General features: G+C 45.8%; 1 protein-coding gene across 1 annotated transcript in view; it reads right to left on the bottom strand.

The window, feature by feature from the left end:
- PGM5 (phosphoglucomutase 5) overlaps nucleotides 1–12115 on the bottom strand; it is a 120787-nt gene extending 108672 nt beyond the window's left edge. Inside the window, exon 1 of the mRNA XM_054031402.1 lies at nucleotides 11461–12115. Within this exon, the coding sequence (XP_053887377.1) occupies nucleotides 11461–11721 (261 nt within the window). The 5' untranslated portion in view covers nucleotides 11722–12115. The remainder of the gene's footprint in view (nucleotides 1–11460) is intronic.
- Nucleotides 12116–22129: the final 10014 nt, after the last annotated feature.

The raw sequence follows: 22129 nt of genomic DNA on the forward strand, positions 1-22129 counted from the left end.
ACAGGATTGGAGCAAGCTCCCGTGGCTGACCCTGACACAACTGGATCTCTGGGGAGAAGCCCTGGGAACGGTTGCTTGCTTGTTACAAAAAGCCCAGGAAGGAGCTGAGGAAAAGGCCTAAAGAAAGGTTAATGGTAGGAAGGAGTCCAGGGAAGAAGCTGCAAGATATTTGATAGAGCAGATCTTGGCTATTTGTCCTAGAGTCCCTAGACTAGAACTTAATGTAGGGGTTGGGCCACTGGTAAAGTCGTGTAAAGCCACCTGACATAAGGGGATAAGGACAATTCCGAGCCTAGAGAGAAGGATGTGACAACAACTGGATCCAGAGTCACCTGACACAGGGTCTAGGAATTATTTGTTGGACATTTGACTTTTCATTACCCTCAAAGGTGGGGCCTTAAACATGACCTGGCCACAGGGCCAAGTCACAAGACAAGAGACCACCGCAGAACTGGAGCAATGGTCGGCGGGGGTACTAGAGAACATAGAACTGCTACACCAAACCCAGCCACAAGGGGGGCAAGCCAGCAGTCAGTCTATTCTTCCACAGGAAGTTCTGATGGAAGAAGTGGTGGAAAACTTACTGATAGAGAGAGATGAAAAATTAAAGAAGAAAAGAGAGGTAGACAGACGGGATGGGCAAAAGACTAGGGTTGAAATCCTGGAACCAGAATTTCACCCCCAAAACATTTGAGAGACATAGTCCAAAACACTGTAAAGGTTGCTAAGTACTAGTGAGACTTTTCCTTCTGAACAAACCCTGGTTTTAGGTAATGAATCTCAGAAGGTTGTGAGAAAAGTATATGAAGCACTGTCTCTATCTTGCGTCTTAAAGGAAAATTCATGATTAAATGGGAAATGAAGCTGTCACATCTTTTCAAATCAAAGTTGTGGGCACCATCATGTCTTTATTCTTTTTCAATAGTATTAGTTAAAGCTGCAATAGGGAATTGTAACTCATGGTACGGTATCAGACACCAGTAAAGAGAGCAGGATGGCAAGTCACTTCTATTACAGATGTTGGATTGCATTCCATAGGGAATCTTGCTTCCTGTACTCTGGTCCTGCTTGAAATTCTTTCAACACAGATCCTTGGTTATATATCACATTGGAAAAAAAAGTTCCCCAGCTTTTCAGTGCCAAGCACTCTGGAATTTTGTATCTTGGAGTATTTGAACTCTCTGAGGAATGTGACAGAGATAATTGGATGCTAATTCAACTTTTGCTACTGGCTGCTAGGTCAGTTATTTGTAGAAGGTGGAAAAACCCTGACTCTCCATTCATTTTGGACACAGTTCAACAGGCTGGGACCTTTCAGCTCTATAAAATCTGTGCAGCTGTACTTTGATAAGGCTTAGAAATTCACTCACCTAATGTGTGCTTCTGTGGATTATTTTTGCAAAAAACAGATTATGTAAATTGGAATGTTTGACAGCTAAACTAAGCACAAGATACTTTTTTTCCAAAACTTACAAGTAGTTTTTCACGGTCTATCACAGCTTTGTGCTTTTAAACTGTTCAGAACATTACATTTGATTAACTGATCTTTCTATTTTGAGATTTGATTGGGATATTAACCTCACATTCCCCCCACAATTTTATGCTGCTGATATTCATGGTGACTGTACATGTTTTTGTTGGGGGGGGCGGAGGCAGGCAAAGAAAAAAAAAGATTTCAAAGTTGTGTTTATTAACTATAGAAAGTCTTCAAAGAGTGTTTTATTTCTTAACAAAATACATATCTACCCTACTAGAACTAGTTGGGGGGGGGGGGAAATCCTGCAGAAAATATTGATGAAAACAAAAGTTTTTGTCCCCAAGCAAACAAAACAAAAATCCTAAAATGTGTGTTTTTTATTTTTTCAATGTAAAGTCAAAAGTTTCCATGGAAAGCAGACACAATCTGTGAAAATGTTCATTTAGTTAAAATCCCAATCTTCTGTTGAAAACCAGTTTTTCCACAGAAAATTGTTTTTAACCAGACATACTGGAGGCAGTATGTGTGTATTTAATATGAATATTTGATACTGAATTTTTATCTGCTTAATAGATGTTTTGAACAATGTGCTTTCTATTCCAGCTTCATGAGATCAGTCCTTCCATACATAGTCCTAAAACTGAATAATTAAAATCAGCCTCCACAAATATGGAATTTAGTGCAAGTACTACATATAAACACAGCTGGTCATTTGTGCTATCAGAAAGAAAGTAGGAGAACACAACTTTATGTATTCCTAAACCTTACAGTGAATGTCATTTGTGCATGTTGGAGTTGCATGAATCTATTTGTTTTGGGGGGATTCTCTCAGACACTATCAGCCTTTGAATTAACTGCATCACTGCTGGACTCCCCTGCAACCTCTTTCAGATGGCAGAATAAAGCAGTCTTCTTCCAAGTGTCAACATTTGAAATGCTGTCACTTCACTGCTGATTAACAAACTATAGGGGGCAGTACTAAAAGTATATTTTTTCCAGGCTGGACATTTTAGTTCACTCAATGTGAAATGAAACTGATTTTTCACTAACTGACAAAAGCTACTTTATGGGCACATAGTGCTTTCCCCACCTTTTAAGGCATTCTGTGATCCTCAGGTGAAAGGTGCTATATTATCGTTTCCTTCATTCAACAGTTTGGGATTTCAAACTGCTTCACAAACACTTTCCCTATGCATAACTGCTGAAATACAATCCCTCTGAATACAGAACAAGGAAGCCATTTCGCCCTGCAAAATAGCTTCCACTTATTGTGGCCTGATTTTTGACAGATGCTTTTTTTCCCCTTAGAAAATGGACAGGTCAAAAAACTTCATCCACCAGGAGACAAGTGGAAACCACCAGAATCTAAATAAATATTTCAGACCAGTTTTAGACCCAGGTTTGCGAGAGGAAAGGCCTGCATTTTTACTGCTACACCTCCTACTGCTTTATTCCACCTAGTACTGTGCAACTATTATAAGCGGAAATAGAGAAATATTCTGAGTTGTTTTGAATTAGATTCTGTCCTTTTATGGCTTCTTTTCTGTCTGTGCGGCTGCTTTTAGAAAACATGCCACTTCTCACAAGATCCTTATATCGGTGTTGTCACTTAATCGCAACTGCCAAACAACACTGAGGGGTTTGAGAAAATACACAGAATTGCTTGACAGAGTGCAACAAACTTTCTGCTAGCCTCCACAACTCTTTATGTATGAATATTTCTTTAAGAAACACAGAGGCATGTGGAAAACATATTAAAAATGTCTGTTTTGCATCTCAGCTCCCCCCCCTTTATTTTAAAAAATAATGAAGCCTGTGGAAAGGCTGCCATCTATGGCAATGACTCAATCTTCCAACTACAGCTGTCAGAGATGTGTGCCAGCTTTTAAACAGAGTTGCATATATACAAGACAAAGGGAGTTGACAGGAATTATACTTTGCAAAATGCATGAGAACAAGGCTGAATCTATGGAAGTGTTCAACTATGAATGCGTATCTATTGCAGATCAGAGTAGATTACATCAACATACATGTCCAATTCTATATTCTTGAAGAAGTTGTGTGTTTTGATGTTTTTGTACACAAAAACCAAGTTATTTTAATATTAAACAAAGGAAATACATTCAACATGACTCAGAATGCACAATTAATGTATTATACAGTGTGATCTTTTAACTGCTTTGTCATTTATAAGTATTTCTGTTTACCTACACTGCAGATTCTATTCTCCCATTGAAGTGGATGCTTTAATTCCCATTATTAACATTAATCTGAGTAAATTCCTTGCTCTCAGGAAGTAATACAGGTATGGGTTTTGGAACTACAGGTGCTGCACCCCCTGACTTGAAGTGGTTTCCTTCATATATGGGGTTTACAGGTTGGTTCAATGGCTCTCAGCACCCCTGAATACAGGGATCTCATTTCTACACTAAGGATGTTGAAGTGACTATACAAGTTCTGATAGCTAAATATTTGTGCTATGTATCAATAATGATCCCCACTGCAAAGAACTCATCTCTTGAATCCTTGTGTGAAGCTCTGAAGTGCCCCCGTGAAAAGGTCTGAAGGCTGCGAAGAACTAAACTAGTCATCCCCATGGAGCCTCTTCACCCAGGTATTTCTCTCTCTCACACAAAACACACACACACACACAATCTTGTCACAGATGCTGCATGTTTTGTGTCAGAAGCAAACATTAAACTGACATTTAATTCTCTTTAAATAATCAATTCTCAGATTTATTGACCTGACATTTAATCATCTGGTTTGGAAAAGTCAAACTGGTGCTCATTTACCCATTTCTAATTAAAGCGCAGATAATACGCCCCTCACATCACTTGATACTGCTATGGCATGAAAAGCGTACCTCTGGCACTCAAAGATTTCAACTGCTGCAAGACTACAATCATTTAAAGTTCTTTATAATACTACATTCTGTATTGTATTCCACATTAGTTTCTGTCATTTTGTGTATAGCATCTGCAGCAAGACAAAGACCAGACTTTTAGCAAACTTAAGGCTGAAAGAATGGCTACCCTAACAAATATTTTGCCAGATTACTTTTAAGCATTGCTGCCACATGCAGCTGTGCATTTTCAGACGATACAGTAGATTAACATGGAGTCACTTAATTTTTTTTTATTCTCCCAGTAATCTCTCACATGCTTCAGTCAATTAAGCTTGAAAACACATGAAGCAAGTAGATTATGTCCTGAACACTGTGGATCTCTGCTTTCATATCCTTTACTATGGCCTCCCCTGTTTTTGTATGGCCGAGCAGCATGCTACAACAAGGGGCAGAGATAGTATTAATTATTTATACAGTACCAGCAGGGTTTACATGGAATATAATGGAAAATACAAACAATGTTGTATTAAAAAGACAACTGGAAAATACCCAAGGCAGCGGGCAGGCAAGTTAAACTGCTAAACTCAAGCATTACTAAGTGTGGCAGTACATCCCTCTCTGTGGAACATTGCTATGCAATACGGGGGGAAATGAACACCATTGAGAGTTCCTATCTGCCCAGTGAGACCAAGTGATCCCATTTATAAACTTAAACCTACCATATACTCTGAATCGGCCAACCATCAGCTGTTCACATCACAATAGATTGGGGGGGGGGGGCTTTCACCCTGATTCCTTCTGACTTTAGGACACCAAGACAAAATCATTGCAGTGCTGAGCAGGAAAGCAAGATCATGCCACAAGTGGTTCTCCTACCTCATAGCACTGCAAAGACTGCGTTTTTCACATGGCTATTGAGGCAGTAAGCAGGTGCAGAAAGTGGGACATGATTCTCTCTGCTCCTGCAATCGCTTTTGTGGCCAAATTACAGCATCCTGGCTCTGTTGGATCTCTTTTCCCAAAATCCAGCCCATCAGCCAGGTATCTTTGCAGGATGTGATTACCAGCCGGTCCCATATGGGCCTTCAACATGCAGCTCAAGAGCACAACCAGCAGCTAGCCACTGCTGGCTAACCCATCCCTACTCTGGTCGCACATAATTCAGAATCAAAAGAAGTATACATTGGCTACCATGCTGAGTGAGCCAGAGTGTGGCTGCCCTGTAGTGGGACCCACAGACGGAATGCTGGGTGACTCACAAAACAAGAACAAGGGGGCATCCAGGCCACTAAATGACAACACATTTAAAACTGATAAAAGAAAATCTTTTATTATTTTTACATACCGGAGGCATGATTTACCATAGGATTGGCTGTGCCTCCTCCATGGTAGAGATGCAAACTGAGTTTGACTGCACAATTTGGCCATCATCCTCCTGGAACTCTGGCCTGGGTAAAGGCTCTGAATACAATTTAATCAAGGCATCCCTAGGTTTCCTTTGATCCTTCGTGGGGGCAGCTCATGTCTCTCCCTGCAACACCAGTGCCTCTCCTTTGAGTGAATTCCTTCTCTCCCAAGGAGGGGGCTCTTCTGCTTTCAGGAGTGATCCCTTTCTCTCCCCTACTTTCATGGCTAATAACACAAGGAGTTATCCAAGCTGATATGATGATAAATTAGCTATGTCCTCAGGAAGGTTAAGATACTTTACCAGCAGCCATATTTTCACTGTAAAAGTATACAGCATATTGTTAGTATTAGCTCAAAAATCTAAAGTAATTATTAAGCTTTCTGTGATATTAGAGGAAGTGGATGTGTAAATTTGCTGGGGAGGTGAAGAGTCGTGTGTGGAGGCAGGAAGGTATTTGAATGTCAGTGTAGCCTTACCTGTTGGTCTCCTGGAGTTATAATGACTGCATTGTCAGGGAATGTATCAGAGTAACCTTATATCTAAGGGTTTGTGTGGGAATTGTGAGGAAAAAATTGCCCCCTGACAAACACAACTTGGAGTGACACTAACAGAGCAAACTGTGTGTCTGACAAAAATTCCCATAATTCAGCAGGGGGAGCTCTGCTCCAACAAAGCACAGAAAGTTTGTCAAATTGACCTCATAAGAATGGCCAGTGAAGACCCAAAAGAAGTGCTGGGGTGGAAAAGGGAGGGCAAAATGGGGAATGTGACAGGGAGATTGAAGAGACCAGAGAGAAATAGGCAGGGACACAGGCATAGGCGCCGACTTCCCCTCTGCCCAGTGGGTGCTCGATCCTCCCCCACCCCTGGCCCTGCCCTGCCCCCATTCCACCTCTTCCACAAAGTCCCCGCCCCTGCCCCGCCTCTTCTACACCTCCTCCCCTGAGCGCGCTGCGTCCCTGCTCCTCCTCCTCCTCCTCCTCCCTCCCGGAAAGTCCTAAGTGCCGCCAAACAACTGTTAGGCAGCGGGGGGGGGGGGGAAGAGCACTGGGTGGGAGGGAGGGGGAGGAGCAGGGATGCGGTGTGCTCGGGTGGGGGAGAAGGAGGCGAGGAGTGGGGAGTTTGGCTGCCAGTGGGTGCGGAGCACCTGCTAATTTTTCCCTGTGGGTGCTCCAGCCCCGAGCACCCACAGAGTCGGCGCCTATGGACACAGGCATCTGGCCAACAGGGAGTCTTACCCCTGGTGCTACCTGGACCATTGGTTCACCAATCCCTGATCCTCCAGCTCCTCTGATTCTTGGTGCCCACCCTCCTAGTTCCTCAGCCCCTTAGGCCTCATGGCCACCACCTCCTCTGCACTCCTGGTTCCCCCAAAAGCTGGCTCACACTTGTGTTTGTGGAGCTAGTCCCGGATACACAAAGATGTTTAGGCTCCTAATGTCCATTGACTTCAATGAAAGGTAGGTGACCTTTGTGGATCTGGGCCGTAGCGGCCAGCTAGGTTACACGAGAGGAGAGCTCCTGCTGCGGCATCCTGCTCCTGGCTCAGAACACCAGGACTCCCTTGCTTGGTGAGCCCTAACAGGTCCTCTGAGAGCTACTTTCTGCTGCCTTTTCCTCTAACAGTCATCCTAAATGTCTATCCATAGCCTCCTTCAGCCTGCCTCCATTGACCTGCACACTCCTCCATGGCTAACCACCATAGATGCTTTCATCCTCATGCCTCCCCAGAGTTCTGCTCATGCCCTATACTTCCTGTGCCACTGCACAAAGTCCCTCGCTGCCCAGCACCCTGTGCCCTCCTCCAGTAAGCTTTTGATATGTAATACTCGTCTGTTTCAAAATCTCTCTCGTCTATCAGCTCATGTTTGCTAATCTCATTTCTAAAATATGTTTTCACCAAAATAACTTTTAACTGTTAACATCACCTCAGAGATATTGTAAAGATGAATTACTGGGTACAATTTGAAATGTGTACAATGTTTACTTTCAAAGTTAAAAGAACCCACAGAAAGGACTGAAAAACAGGTTTAAAATTTTCATAAATTTTTCTCTGCAAAAATTAGTAAATTACTACTAAAGATTACATAGAAAATTAAACTCTCAAAGAGTTATTGTGACAAATTTGAAGAGTCAAATAAATCATTAAAATATAAAATAGAGGGATTTTAGTCCTGCTTTAAGTGGAAATTTCAAGGCAACATTAACTATGGCTACATAACGGATATCTCCAGAATAAATATATGTACCCATTTATACATGTGAAAGAATTCATCAGAAGAACTGATCATCTTATGCTTCTCTGAGATTTTTGACAGCAGAGCAGAATGTACTGCAAGCAACTGCAGCACTAGTCAACATAAATAATTTGTTTGCCACTCTTGTCTTTTTCCAATACGTTTAGGTCTAAAAACAATAGAGAAGAAATTATTTTCACAGTGATATACACACAGCACAAGGTCAAAACATGTAAGTGCTATCACTGTGAAAAATAACTTACTTCGCTTCCGCATTCTTGAAAAATATTCATTCTGCAATAAGTACAAACTTGATATACACCTACTGAATTTTCAGTCATTCCACAGGGTTCAATTTTCTCATGCAGAGTCAAAAAGCATTTCTCAGCTTCCCTACCAACCTCAGTCTAAAATAAGGAGTCAAAGAGCATGATAACACTGCTTCTGTGGATTTTCAGGATCACCCTGGTTATACATCAAAAAATCTCTACCCTGCTGAAGTCTCATGGCACATCCTAAAAGGCATATCAAACAGCATTAGGCATACAGCTCAGGCATTAGATATGCATATGAAAAGGTCAGATTGAAAGTAACAATCCTTTACATTTTTAGTATCTATTCAATACCACCCACATCTAAAAGCATTTTCCCCCTTCTTACATGATGTCTCTAATTCTGACTGCTCCTTTTTCTCATTACCACTTGCCTGTGATATTAGAGTAAAAGTTCTTTGAGGCATGGACCACCTTTTCATCGTATATATTACAGTATCTAGCACAATGGGGCCTTGATCGCTGAGTGGCACAACTGAGTGCTACCACAATACAATTAAAATACTAATAAATACAAATTCCTTCTGGATTGAGAAGATGAAGAGCCAAATACAACTGAAACATTTTCCTCTCAGTTTTAAATAATCTGTTTTATCACCAGCAAATAAAATATTAAAATCCACAACAAAATAAAACATAACATTTAGAGACAAAGAAAGCAATACATGCTCATCAGACCATCTATGGTAAACCAGAGGGAATTACTGCCTTTGATCCATGGGTTTATGGGCATGTCTCTGCGTCTTTGTTACTAAAGTAGTAAATTAAAGTTAAAATTAAAGCTAAACCCATAATGTCATGACACTACATTTTGTCATTTTGAGACAAAAATCAAAAGGAAATAATGAGGAGACGTGCAGAAAGGGGGCTTTTAAACATGGAAAAGAGGGATGAGAAATATGGCTCGGATCTTTGACAAGAAGGAAGGAAACGTGGGTGTAATATGTGAAGGGTGTGGGAGAAGGGTGACCACGGATGGGCAAAGGATGGAATAGGGAGAAACAAGTGTTGATGCCATCGGTGCAGCAGTGGGGAGAAGAGCATCGTGGGTGGAGGGGTGCTAAAGAGGGAAGAGTGGTTTCAGAAAAGGAAAAACATGGGTGCAATAGGTGGCAGGGCAGACAAGGGAGAGAATGGGCAAGTGCAGCATGTGAAGAAGAGGGAAAGAATAGAGGGTTAGAGTAGGGAGGTGAGGATGAAAAGTGAGAGGAGGAAATCATGGATGAGTGCAGACAGGGAGGGGAAAAGGAGAGTGAGACTGCAATAGGCTGATGGATGAAGGTGGGAATAAGGGGTTGTAATGTGTGAAGGAGCAAAAGAAGATATAGAGATGCATTATGTGGATGGGCATAGGGATGACAGTGGAAAGGGTGAAGTTGGGGAATGCTCTTGGTGGATGGGCATAGAGAAAATGGGGGTGCAGTAAGTAGGGTTGCCAATTTTGGTTGGACGTATTCCTGGAGATTTAATCACATGACAATCTTCAATTAAAGATTGATTCCTGGAGACTCCAGGGCAATTCTGAAGGGTTGGCAACCCTAGCAGTAAGTGGAAGGATTAGATAGATTGGTGACAGTGTGTGCATGATACAGCACACTGCCACCATAGGTGCCAGAACTAGGGGTGCTGGGGATGCTGCTGCAACCCCCCTGCTTGAAGTGGTTTCCATTATATACACAGTTTACAGTTTGGTTTAATGGCTCTCAGCACCCCCACTATACAAGTTGTTCCAGCACCCCTGACTGCCACAAGGATGGGTGGGTGCAGTGAATGGATGAAGGGAGCAGTGGGCACAAGGGTATGCAGGGTGGGGAGTGGAAGCCACAAAGCTGCAGTGGGCAGGTGGGGAAGCAGACAGCACAGGATTGTGGATGGTGGGGAAGTGGAGTACCCTGGACTGCACAAGATGGCTGGGGGAAGCAGAGGACATGGGGACGCAAAAGGTGCAGTGGGTACATGAGAGACAGTGGTACTGGGGCTGCAAAGAGGGCAAGGGATTGCAGCATGTAGGTGACATGGGGAAATGGAGAGCATAGGGGTTGATGTGGGAGCAAAGGACATAGGTTTGCTGTTGGTGGATGAGTGCAGGAGGGGCCACAGAAGGGAATGGAGGGAGCACAGAAGCTGCAGGGGATACAGAGGGACTGGACCTGCAATGGCAGGATTAGGGCACAGAGGGCATGAGGACTCAATAGAGGGTACAGGGCTGCCGTGGGTGAGTGCCTAAGTGGAGAGCAGAAGGCATAAGGGTGCGGTGGGTGGATCGGGGCATGATTGGTGGTGCAAATGGCACACGGCTGGACTGGGGCAGGGAGAGGGAGAGGCAGAGGCCACAGGGCTGTAGCAAGTATGTGGATAGTGGGAAGCAGAGGACCCAAGGACTCAGTGGGAGAATGGGGAAGAACTGGGTGGGGAGGGGAGCAGAGAGCAAGGGGGTCAGTGGGTACAGGAAAACAGTGGGTGTGAGGGATGCAGAGGGCACAGGGCATGGGGCAATGGGGTCCTGAGGGCAGAGTGTGCCAAGGGCACAGGGGGCAATGAGGGCATGAAGGAGGGGGGTGCTGAGGCCTCAGGGGAGCAGAGGGCACAGGGGCAATGGGTGGGGGTGGTGCACAGGGAGAACAGAGGGGGCAATGGGTGGGGGTGCAGCAGGCACAGGGGGAGTGGTGAGGGGATGCAGAGAGTGGGGGTGCTGAGGCCCCAGAAAGAACAATGGACCCAGGGGAGCAGAGGGTAGTGGGCAATGGGTGGGAGCTGCAGAGAGCAGGCAGGGGGAAATGGGTGGTGGTGCAGCGGGCACAGGGGGCAGTGAGGGGGATGCAGAGGGCCCGGAGGAGGCAACGGATGGGGGGTGCTGACGGCCCAGGGAGCAGTAAGGGGATGCAGAGAGGGTGCTGAGGGCCATGGGGAGCAGAGGGGGCACTGGGTGGGGGGGAGCAGAGTGCACGGGGGGCAGTGAAGGGATGCAGAGGGGTGCTGAGGGCCCAGGGGGCAGAGGGGCACTGGGTGGGGGAGGCAGAGGGCACGGTGGGGCAATGAGGTGATGCGGGGGGATGCTGAAGGCCCAGGTGGATCAGAGGGGCAATGAGTGTGGGGTGCCGAGCGAGCGGTGAGTGCGGGGGTGCCGAGGGCTGGGAGCTGCAGCTCGGCTGGCTCACCCCGTTGGCCGCGGCCATCTGCACGACGATCTCGGTGGCGGTCCGGCTGAAGTACCTGCCGTCGCTCCCCACCACCATGGTGCAGCCCTGGCGGTCGCGCAGGTCGATGGAGGAGAGCAGGCTCTGCACGAAGTTGGGCAGGTAGTTGCGCTGCCCCTCGAAGAGCCCCGTGGGCCGCCGCAGCCCCCCGCCGCCCGTCGGCCTCTGGTCCTCGTAGGGGGCGGTCTGCACCGTGAGCACCGGGATGGGGCTCCCCTCCATCGCTGCAGCCGCCGCAGGAACGTGGCTCCTCGCGGCCGCCCCCCCAGCGGCTCCCCTCGCCTCTGCACGGAACCGGCTGCCGAGGGTTAATCCAGCCCCCTCGGCCGCCTGCCTCGCCTCGCTTCAGCGACTTGGCAGCGAGCGCCGCCCCCGCCGCCTTGGGCTCGCCCTGCCCCGGCCCGAGCTTGGCGGACTCTCGCCTCGAAAACTGCTCGGGAAACTTAGCCGGGAGCAGAGGAGACGCCGGGGCTCCTCGCCACCCGCTCTCCTCCCTCCACTGCGCGCTGGGCGGCGAACTACCTCCTCTTTTTGAACAAGGACACCAGGGGCTTGCCAAAGCTTTGCCCCAGCCCAAAATAACCCTGGAAAGAGAAGCTGAGAATTGTTTTCCCCTGCCAGAGATGTAACTGGAGGCGGGGGCGGGGGGATGTCTGAGCGTCACGCATTTGTTCCAGGGGATCACGTACTGTCAGCCTGGAGCTTTCCTTCTTGCACAAAGCAATCCCAACCCCTGGTGGCTCAGAAATCAAGCTGGCGGGCTGCTGGCCTGCAGCAACTGAACAGCTGGGGATTTCAAGTACAAAGTGCTTCAGCGCTGTGCCAGATCAGTAATAATGTAATGAGAATTTTCACTTCTGTGGCACCTCCCATCTGAGAATCTCAACGGGCTTCACAAATATTAATGAGGGAATCTCACAAGACCCACGTGAGCTCGGGAAGATACAGATAGGGAAACTGGGGAATAGAGGGTCTCCAAGGAAGCCTACGGGAGATTCAAGAATGTAAGAGTAGCACGAAATCAAATCCTGTGCCCCTGCTTATTTTGTGATTAAATAGGTGCTGGGCTCAAACAATTTTTTTTCCACACATCCAGCCCAGAGAGTTGATGCAGCAGAGGTGCCAGGGGTATGAACTGCCAAGCCTAAAGGAGACAGGGCACAAATTAAGCACTGCCTGTGACTTTACTATACAATGCCATCCTTGCACACGGACTCTCTCAAAAGGGGACAGTTCTTAGAGGTTTGCTGCACTGATATTCCTCAACGATCCAGGATACTAACCCCAGGGAAATTTAATGGATTTCTCTTCTAGTAATTCCATTGCTGAGGAATCGTTTGGTACCGGGACAACCACTTGATCTACCTGCCTGAGGTTTCCCATTTAGAAAATTGAGATCACTTTCTCACAGATGTTGTGAGGATTGGTGAATTCATAGGTATAGAGTACTTTGAAGAGTAAAACCCATTCTCATTGATTAAAGGCTCGGCAGAGCTGGTACCCTACAGTTAAGATTGACTTGAACCAGGTGTGGGCAAACTACGGCCCGGGGGGCCACATCCGGCCCTCCATGTGTTTTAATCTGGCCCTCAAGTTCCTGCCGGGAAGTGGGGTCTGGGGCTTGCCCCGCTCCGGTGCTTCAGCCGGAGAGTGGAGTCAGGGTCTTGCCCTGCTCCACGCGGCTTCCGGAAGCAGCAGCATGTTCCCCCTCCGGCTCCTACGTGTAGGGGCAGCCAGGGGGCTCCACACACTGCCCCCACAGCTCCCATTGGCCAGGAACCACAGCCAATGGGAGCTGCAGGGGCGGCACCTGTGGACAGGGCAGCACGCAGAGATGCCTGGCTGCACCTCCGTGTAGGAGCCAGAGGGGGGACATGCCACTGTTTCTGGGAGCTGCTTGAGGTAAGCTCCGCCCGGAGCCTGCCCCCTAACCCCTTTTCGTGCCCCAACTCCCTGCCCCAGCCCTGATCCCCCTCCTGCCCTCTGAACCCCTTATCCCCAGCCCCACCCCAGAGCCCGTACCCCCAGCTAAAGCCCTCCCACACCCCAACCCCCAATTTCGTGAGCATTCATGGCCCGCCATACAATTTCCATACCAGATGTGGCCCTCAGGCCAGAAAGTTTGCCCACTCCTGCTCTAGCCCTTCCACCATACTTTGGAGCTGGGACTTGACACCAGGATGACTATCCTGCAAAATTTCAAGGATGTGTCTTTTCATGTCCCCAGTAAAATCTGACCAAAGTTATAAGCCTTTGAAAAACCTCAGAGTGCACGTGATCAATAGACACTTGTTAGAGTTTGGCAATTAAATAATAGTCTACCTATAAGGATCATACTATAGCCTGGGATTGTGGAGGCTGAGCAGGATTCACTCTGTAATTAGCTCCTGGCTGCCATGGCCTACTTTGGCACTGGAGGGATCACATATTGCCCCCTCCTCCCAGCAGCAGAACTGCACCAATCCCACTGCTTGTGGCTCTCTGCACCCATAGGGGAGCAGGCAGGATTTGCCCCTTCAAATTGCATTTTTAAAGAATATAAAATCAGTCCTGGGTTGATACGTGAATTTTAAACTGGAGCAGATTTTTACAATTGTTTCATGCAAAGTGTGTTTGCAATGGAAAAAATGGACAGACCCTTCCCTAACACAACACTAACTAGCTAATCCTTATTGTGACATGTTTTGTGGTCACATTCTCACTTCACTTCACTTTAATTAATTAATTTCACCACAGAACTGGGTTTTCCAATTACTTCAGTGGTACAGTTCTCTTTTTAATGTAATGGTGGAAGTAAGTAATAAGAGAAAAGGGTTAATGATTGGAGCTGGTCAAGAATTTTTTAACAAAATTGACACTTTCTAATGGAAAAACGTTAACGAAACCAAAACTGGTTGCAGGAAAGGGATGGTATTAACTAATTTCTTAGTTTAAAAAAAAGTTGATTTTTATTGTTGAAACATTCTTTTTTCACATTTTTTGAAACAGGTAAAATTACTTTTGTTTTGAAATGTATGTTAATTTATATTTTAAAAAGTTGACAACTATAAAAGGTCTAAATCAAAATGAAATGTTTTGAAATTATTTAAACAAAACATTTTGATTGACCTGATCAGAATTTTTTTTGTCAGATTTTCAGTTTGTGAAAATTTTCAAGGGTTCAACTTTTCCTCCCAGTTCAGGATGTGAAAAATTTCCAAAAATCTTGAAATTCACTTGGGACAGGAAAGCCATTTTCTTCCAACTCTATTATTAACTGAATAGAAAAGGCAGGCTAAGCATTGTTTTGTCTGAGAGCAAGGATTAGAACACTGGCAACAAAACTTTATCAAGAGCAAGTATTTGTGATCTGCTGAGACTTATAACCCTGTGGAGTTGTTTTCTCAAAGTTATACCTCCAGAAAAAGAACCATTCTCCACCACAGCTGTCGGTTTCTAATTATTGAAACACAGCCATTACACTGTATTAAGGAATACTTTCGCACAGACCTGAATCCAAATTGGCTCATAAAAGCCAAGCTACAGATTGGAACAACAGTAATTCCTTAAGAACTCAATTGTCATATTGACAACGGATTCATTGAAGCTTCAGCCACTGTTAGTAATGTATAATATGAAAAATAGGTTATAAAGATGCCTGCCACTGTATGTTAAATTACAACCAAAAAAATTCAGAGTATTAAACAAATCAGAGAAACACATGTGAAAATAACATTCAGCCCTAAATATTCAGAGATGCACAGGATTAAACCACACAATCTCCTGTAAAACTTTGAAAGTTGAGGGATAAATGTCTTACTCAAACCCCTAAAAACAAGGAGGTTCAAAATAAGACTTATACTCTGTTGGCAACTTAGAACTAATGTTTTATCTACAACTTTTCATTTTTGGGTATATTTACTGAGGGTCCAATTCTGACACTCTTATTTGCATTGGGTCATTCCATAGGACAACTCAGGAATGCTCATGGAGTAAGGGACTACCCAACATGAGTAAGGGTGCCAGAATCAGAACCTGTATGAGCAATAACATCATTGAGCATCTCCTGCCAGTGTGGGGAGGAAGCAAAATTGAACATAGACACAAGCAACTACTTTCGCTCTGACCCTAGTCCTGGGGCAATTCAGCAACTCACTTGCTGGCTCAAACTGCCTTGCCAGCAGTGCGACCAGCAGGAGAAGCAGCTCGGTCACATTCCATTTCTCCTATCTTCTTAACAGGAGCTTGGAGTTTTGCTCATACAAAGGCCAACAGTGGTGAGGAAACAAAATATAGTCTCATATAGCCATATTAAGCCCTCTATAAAGTCCTGCCTGGGGATATACAAGGCTGCTCCCTGGAGTCTCTCTCTGGAGCCTCTCCCTTGGAGCAGTCACTAGTGCAACGCTTCCCATGTGCAAACAAGCTATCAAGTGGACCACTGGCTACTCCACATGTTCCACTAGGTTTCTTAATCTGGTTCACTTGTTACTCACTGCTTATGTAGAAGGAAAAGGAAGTACATTGCGAATGAGAACAGATATGTCAAGGCTCAAACCCACTTATTCCACATGCTGGATTTGCAAAATGGCTGTGTAGACAGGAAAAAGGATCAGGACATGATGACTTCTGGGGAAGGTCTGAAATCTGATAAGGTAAAAGACATGCACACATACATATTACAGCTGCAGATTCATCAGTCTGCCTACATTGGCCCTGTTGCATTAGGGCTGGAGTAAATATTACTTGGGTTTTATTGTTTTAGCTCTTATATGATACAGGTTTTCTTTCTGCTGTTTGGTAAATCTTTTTTACCAGATGTTAGGAAAAAAAGACTGCAGGTAATAGTTAAAATAACCTGTAAACTGTATACAAAATCTTAGGCATGTGCAAGCTACCAGTCTCAGAGCTATAAAATGCACTACCTGCAGGGGAAGCGTGCCCTCCCCGCCACTAGTTCCACAGGTATAACGTATTTATAAAAAAAAAAAAAAAAAAAAAAAAAAAAAAAGTCTAGGTTGAGATTTACTTCTCTATGCAAGATTTTTCCTGTGCATGGAAGTTATTCCAAACACTTCTGGAAAGTGCAGGATGCGATAAAGACCCTTCATTAATTATACCTGGTACAACTGGTAAGTGGTGGGAAAGTGTTAGAATAGAGTCATGTGGCTAAGGCTTAAAGTGGATGAGGCCCAGATAAAATTAAAAAAACAACAGATATCCAAAGTGGATCTCAGACAAGTTGTTCACCAGGAAGAAGGGGGCATTATAACTATATTTATCTGTTCAAACTAATGAACTAATTAAATTCCATAGCTGAGTCAGGACAGGTAGTCTGAGTGCACTCTAGGTCTTCCTTGTAGGTATTTTTTGTCGGAACTTGTGTTTTCTCCTTGTGTGACAGGACATGATCCTGAGAGAGGCAGAACACTCATCTCTCCCACTGAAGTCAAGCAGTTTACACCCAGTTTCTAATTGCAAATGTAGAACATATCCAATACTATCATGCGTGAAATTGCATGTGCACTCTCCGCCCTCTCTCTCCCCTGTGCAGCAGGGACACACTCTGTGTGAGAACCCATTCGTGCTGCCAAGAATCAACATGTTGCCAAATGGTGATTTAGCAAGAGATTTTCCCATATACGGTAATCCAGAAGTTATACACTTCCAGTTATGGCTACTCTGTCTCATGGAGCCCTGGCTGGGATGATTTAGTTGGGGTTGGTCCTGCTTTGAGCAGGGGGTTGGACCTCCTGAGGTCCCTTTCAACCCTGATTTTTTATGATTCATGATCTGTGATTCATTTCACTGAAATTCTGACAGGATATATTTTTAAAAAAATCTTATGCTGAAGCAGCCACAGAGTAAAGGTTTGATTTTGTGAGGTGCAAGAAAAAGCACAGCTCCAGCTGAAGTCAGGGGGAGCAGTAGATGCTCAGCACCTCTGAAAATCAGGCCCTCAAGGCTATTATGCTCAGATGATATCAAGCTCTAGAACTATGACAAACTATACCTTATGGATGGTGCCAATTGAATGGCCTTCTCCAAATGGTCTCCTACTGGTATACATCAGAAGCTTGGCAGATATATTATTTCATGGTCTAAATTTCACTCTTTCTAGCTGGCATTAAATTAATAATTCACTGCATAGCTTAATTTTTTTAAACTGCAATTTTTTTTATCCCATATCAAATAAAACTGGGGAAAAATATCCTCAGCTATAGCTTGATAATTGGACACTTTGGGCTGTACAATGGTAACACAGTAGTGGAACATAAATGCCCTGGTTGTTTCTTTTAGCTGCCAGATCCAGGGAAACTTGTTAATTATGGCCACCAAAGAGAGTGCTATATTTCTAGACATTATAACCGGTGACCGCGTAAGGCAGAGGCTGAGACTGTAGTACACAAATACCGTATGTCCAAGGCTCTGTATTTTTGATGAAATCAAAAGAAATATTAAGTTTTAAAATGTTCAGATGGAAACACCATCCTCTTGAAATTAAACACATATTAGAGAATAAGGCAAATATCCATGGTTAGTTGTCTAGTCCAAGGATTCTCAGTTTTTTCCATACGAGAACCCTCCTCCCATTGAGCCAGATGGAAAGGGCCGGGTCACAGCCCCCTGACACCTGTTTGTAACCCTCTACTCCCTGCACCAGGATTAATGACCTCCAGGTCTTTCCAACCACGGACATAACAGGAAGCAGCTTGGTACTGCGGGTAGGGCAGAAGAGTGGGACTTGGGAAACCTAGGATCTAGCCCCAGCTCTACCACCAATCTGCTGGGTGGCCTTGAGCAAGTCATAGTGCCTCTTTGTGCCTCATTTTCCCCACCTGTAAAAATGCTGATAATGATATTTAGTGTCCTTGGCAAAACAGTTTGAGATTATATCTATGGATTAAAATGCTATATAAGTGCTATGCTAACCATAAAATTGAGATTGGATTCCAAGCAAAAGCCCAGCATACCCCTGAGTTATACAAACACTTGAAACTAGCCTCTTTAGTATCTGGCATGATTTGTTTTAAATGTATGCTGCTTTTTGTCTAGATGTTTATACACTAACCCCCGCCACACACACACGCACACAAAATGTCCCTTCTAACTACCCACTCCTCAACTTCCTGTTCCTGGCTCTGCACCTCTCCTCACCCCACCCCCCACCCCCAACCTACTTCTTGGTGGCTCTCCCCTCTATCCCACTTTTCTCCTTACCCCAATTCCTCATTGCCTCTTCTTCACCTCTCCTCATGCCTGTAATACCAGTGGTTCTGCCCCTCTCCTTATTGAGACCACTAATGATTTGGCCACTTCTCCATTCTGCTAGTCCCCTGGCACTGCAGCACATTGGGCAGCCCTTGATCCTTTCCTCTATGGGAGCAGTGGCTACTTCACAGCCCCTATATCCATAGGACTGCAAGCAATGCTGAGGTAGGATTTACAAACTGAGTCCAAACCACATAGGAATCAGTTCTTTGGCTGCAGCGTCTCTTAACCACAAGTTTCAAAGGTGGTCTTAATAAGCCATACCCGTGGGCATGACCTATTTTACCATATAGAAGTCAGCATAAAATGTTGTCTGGTTACAGGTGTCTTTTGACCACAGGTTGCAGCTTAATTTTGCAAAGCTTGCTCTATAAAGCTTCCGGAAGTTTTAGGCCTAACACTGGCAATACTGTTGTTCATTTTAAGCTTGACAACACTCTTGTTCAAATTAATCACAAGTCCATAAAAAGAGACGATAAGAATATTTAATGTAAGTGATACTAGCATGTCATTCACATACAATAAAGGTAATTTATTATGGCATTTGTTTATGCTATCTTGGTAGAAAAAACATTCACGATTTTTCTTGTTTAGTGTGTTTCCCTCCCTCCCTCCTTCTCTCTTTCATCAGGGATGAAATAACCTTTCATCAACTAATCAAAATATCTACCTAACAAAGATTTAATAACTTCCTTCTTTAGCCAGCAAATTTATTTTATGGTTCTATTACAGTTCATACCCTAACAGCAATAAAGTCCATTTATCAAAATAAACTAGTATCTGCTAATGATTGTCTCTATCTTTTAAGTGCCTTTGATTTCTTCTTTGGCTATTAATAGAAACAGATATGATATAAGGGCAATTATTGCTTCATTCTTATTGTTGGAATATTTTTCAATTACACAGCAGAAGGAATTTAAATATTGCAATAACACTGAGGCTATGTTGCATAAAGCTCAGGCCTTTCAAAAAAAAAACAGTATTAAATGAATGAGAAGGTAATTATTCTGTTAATCAAAAGGAATAGTTTCAAATGGCACCAGAAATTCAAAACAGACCAGATTAATCCTCTGAGTTCTATATTATCATTTTAAACATTAATCATTAGCTCTAGAAGCAATGTAGAAAGTAGTTAAACAGCACCACCTGCAGTGAGAATATTTAACACCGCCTATGTCAATGTCTGCACTGATCTTCTCTCCCTGTGAAAAACAGGCTTCATTTTGTCTCCACCACATTATGTTGCTTCCTCTGGCGTGCAGAGGTGAAAAGCACGGAGACCAGCTCATGCTGATTCAGTAACTAGTACAGGGGTGGGCAAACTTTTTGGTTCAAGGGCCACATCTGGGTATAGAAATTGTAGGGCAGGCCACGAATGCTCACAAAATTGGCGGATGGGGTGCGGGAGGAGATGAGGGCTCTGGCGGGGGGTGCGGGCTCTGAGGTGGGGCCAGAAATGAGGAGTTCTGGGTGGCTCTGGGCTGCGGCACAGGGGTGGGGTAAGGGCTCCAGCTGGGGGTGGGCTCTGGGGTGGGGATGAGGGATTGGAGGGTGCAGGAGGTTGCTCCGGCCTGGGACGGAGGGGTTCGGAGAGTGGGAGGGGGAAATCAGGGCTGGGAGGGGATCAGAGGTGCAGGCTCTGGGCAGTGCTTACCTCAAGCAGCTCCCAGAAGCAGCAGCAGCAGCAGCAGCATGTCCCCCCTCCAGAACCTATGCAAAGGCACAGCCAGGCAGCTCTGCACGCTGCCCTGTCTGCAGGCCCCGTCCCTGCAGCTCCCATTGGCTGCAATTCCCAGCCTTTCTGTAGATCCAGTTTCCTGGGCCAGATTCTGATTTAAATTGTACCCATGTAAATCCAGAGTTACTCCACACTCTGGATTCATGCAGGTGTATCTGAAATCGGAATTTGGTACCATCTCTGTAAAATGGGAGTAATGATACTTACTGGTACTTTAGGAAGTTAAGTAAACTTTCTAACAAATGAAAGAACACCAGCTGCTGGAAGGCCTTTGTAGGAACTGCATGGGTGGGAAGTATATGGAGCAGTCCCATTGGGCTGCTTGAGCATCCCCTAAAAGTTGTGGGTAGAGGCCAGTCTCCACACTTACCTTGCATAGGCAGGTGTGGAAGGCTGCGAAAGCCACGGACTATGAGACTGGCGTGAAGGCAAATCAAGTGGTCCCAACTCCATGCACAAATGGCGCACAGGAGCAGCGGTTTTTGTTCCAACACAGACTACAAGATTCCCACTCAGTGCAGTTTGGCAGTAATCCGTCTCTTTCTCCTTGTGCAGCTGGAAGGCGGGGTGGGGGTGTGAAGTCTACATGGAACAGTCCCCATGCGCTCCTAGGGACACAAGCAGGGACTTCCCCTTGCAGCGGCTTCCACATTTGGGGCAGCAACATGGGCGGCGGGTATCAAAGGCAGCCCCCGACCCATGTCCCCTCCCCCCGGGCTCCCTGGCCCCCGGGGGCAGGAGAAGGATCCGCGACCCACGCCAGCTCCCCACAACTGCCTGCACTGCTCTCCCCGACCCCTCTCCAGCCGAGGGTGGGGCCTCGGAGGTGGAGCCCGGCCATGGCAATAGCCCCGCGCGGGCAGAGTTGCAGACCCTCCATCTGCCCCGGGCAGGCGGGGAGCGGGGGCTGCTCGGGCCCACTGCACCACGGGCAGGTAGCGGGTCCGCCACAGCTGCCCGCCCGGCTCTTATCGTGGTCGGGCTGCAGCTCCGAGGGCTCCCTCCCAGCCAGAGCCGGGTTGGGGAGAGCTGCACAGGCAGCTGTGGGGAGCCTGGGTGCCTCCACCTGCCTTGGGCGGTGCCTCCACCTGCCTTGGGCAGCCCCCCCCGACTTTTGGGAGGACTCCAGCGCCCTTGCCCCGGGCTGAGGCTAGTGGAGCGTGCTCTGCTGTCGGCCTTCCAGCCGCGCGCTCCAGAACTGGCTCGGGGCTCCGGCAGGAGAAGGGGGAGGGCCCCAAGCAGAAGGGACGGGCTAGCCTACCCACGCCCACTGGTCACCCGCCACCCATAGGTGGGAGTTTTGCCTTCCCTGTAGCCCATCTGCATGTCTTTTCTAATCTCAGCAATCTGTTTGCATCAGTTTACATTGACAAGCCATTTACACAAGGAAAATGAGTCTTACTTTGCCTAGGTTTCCTATTTTGTATTGTCCTTTACAGGACAATTTTAAAAAGGGGCTCCCCACAGCTGACAAGCTCAGGGCTGTAGTCAGGACACAGCAAGTAGGGCAGCTACCCAGGGCACAAAGTCGCGAGAGGCAGAAAAATGACAAACCAAAAAAAAAAAAAAAAATGGTAGGGGAAGTAGTTTGCGCTTGCTCACCCCAGGTGCGAAAATACTTAGTTATAAACACTGGGTAAG

This window comes from Malaclemys terrapin, chromosome 6 (assembly GCF_027887155.1).
Source record: "Malaclemys terrapin pileata isolate rMalTer1 chromosome 6, rMalTer1.hap1, whole genome shotgun sequence".
Lineage (NCBI taxonomy): Eukaryota > Metazoa > Chordata > Testudines > Emydidae > Malaclemys > Malaclemys terrapin.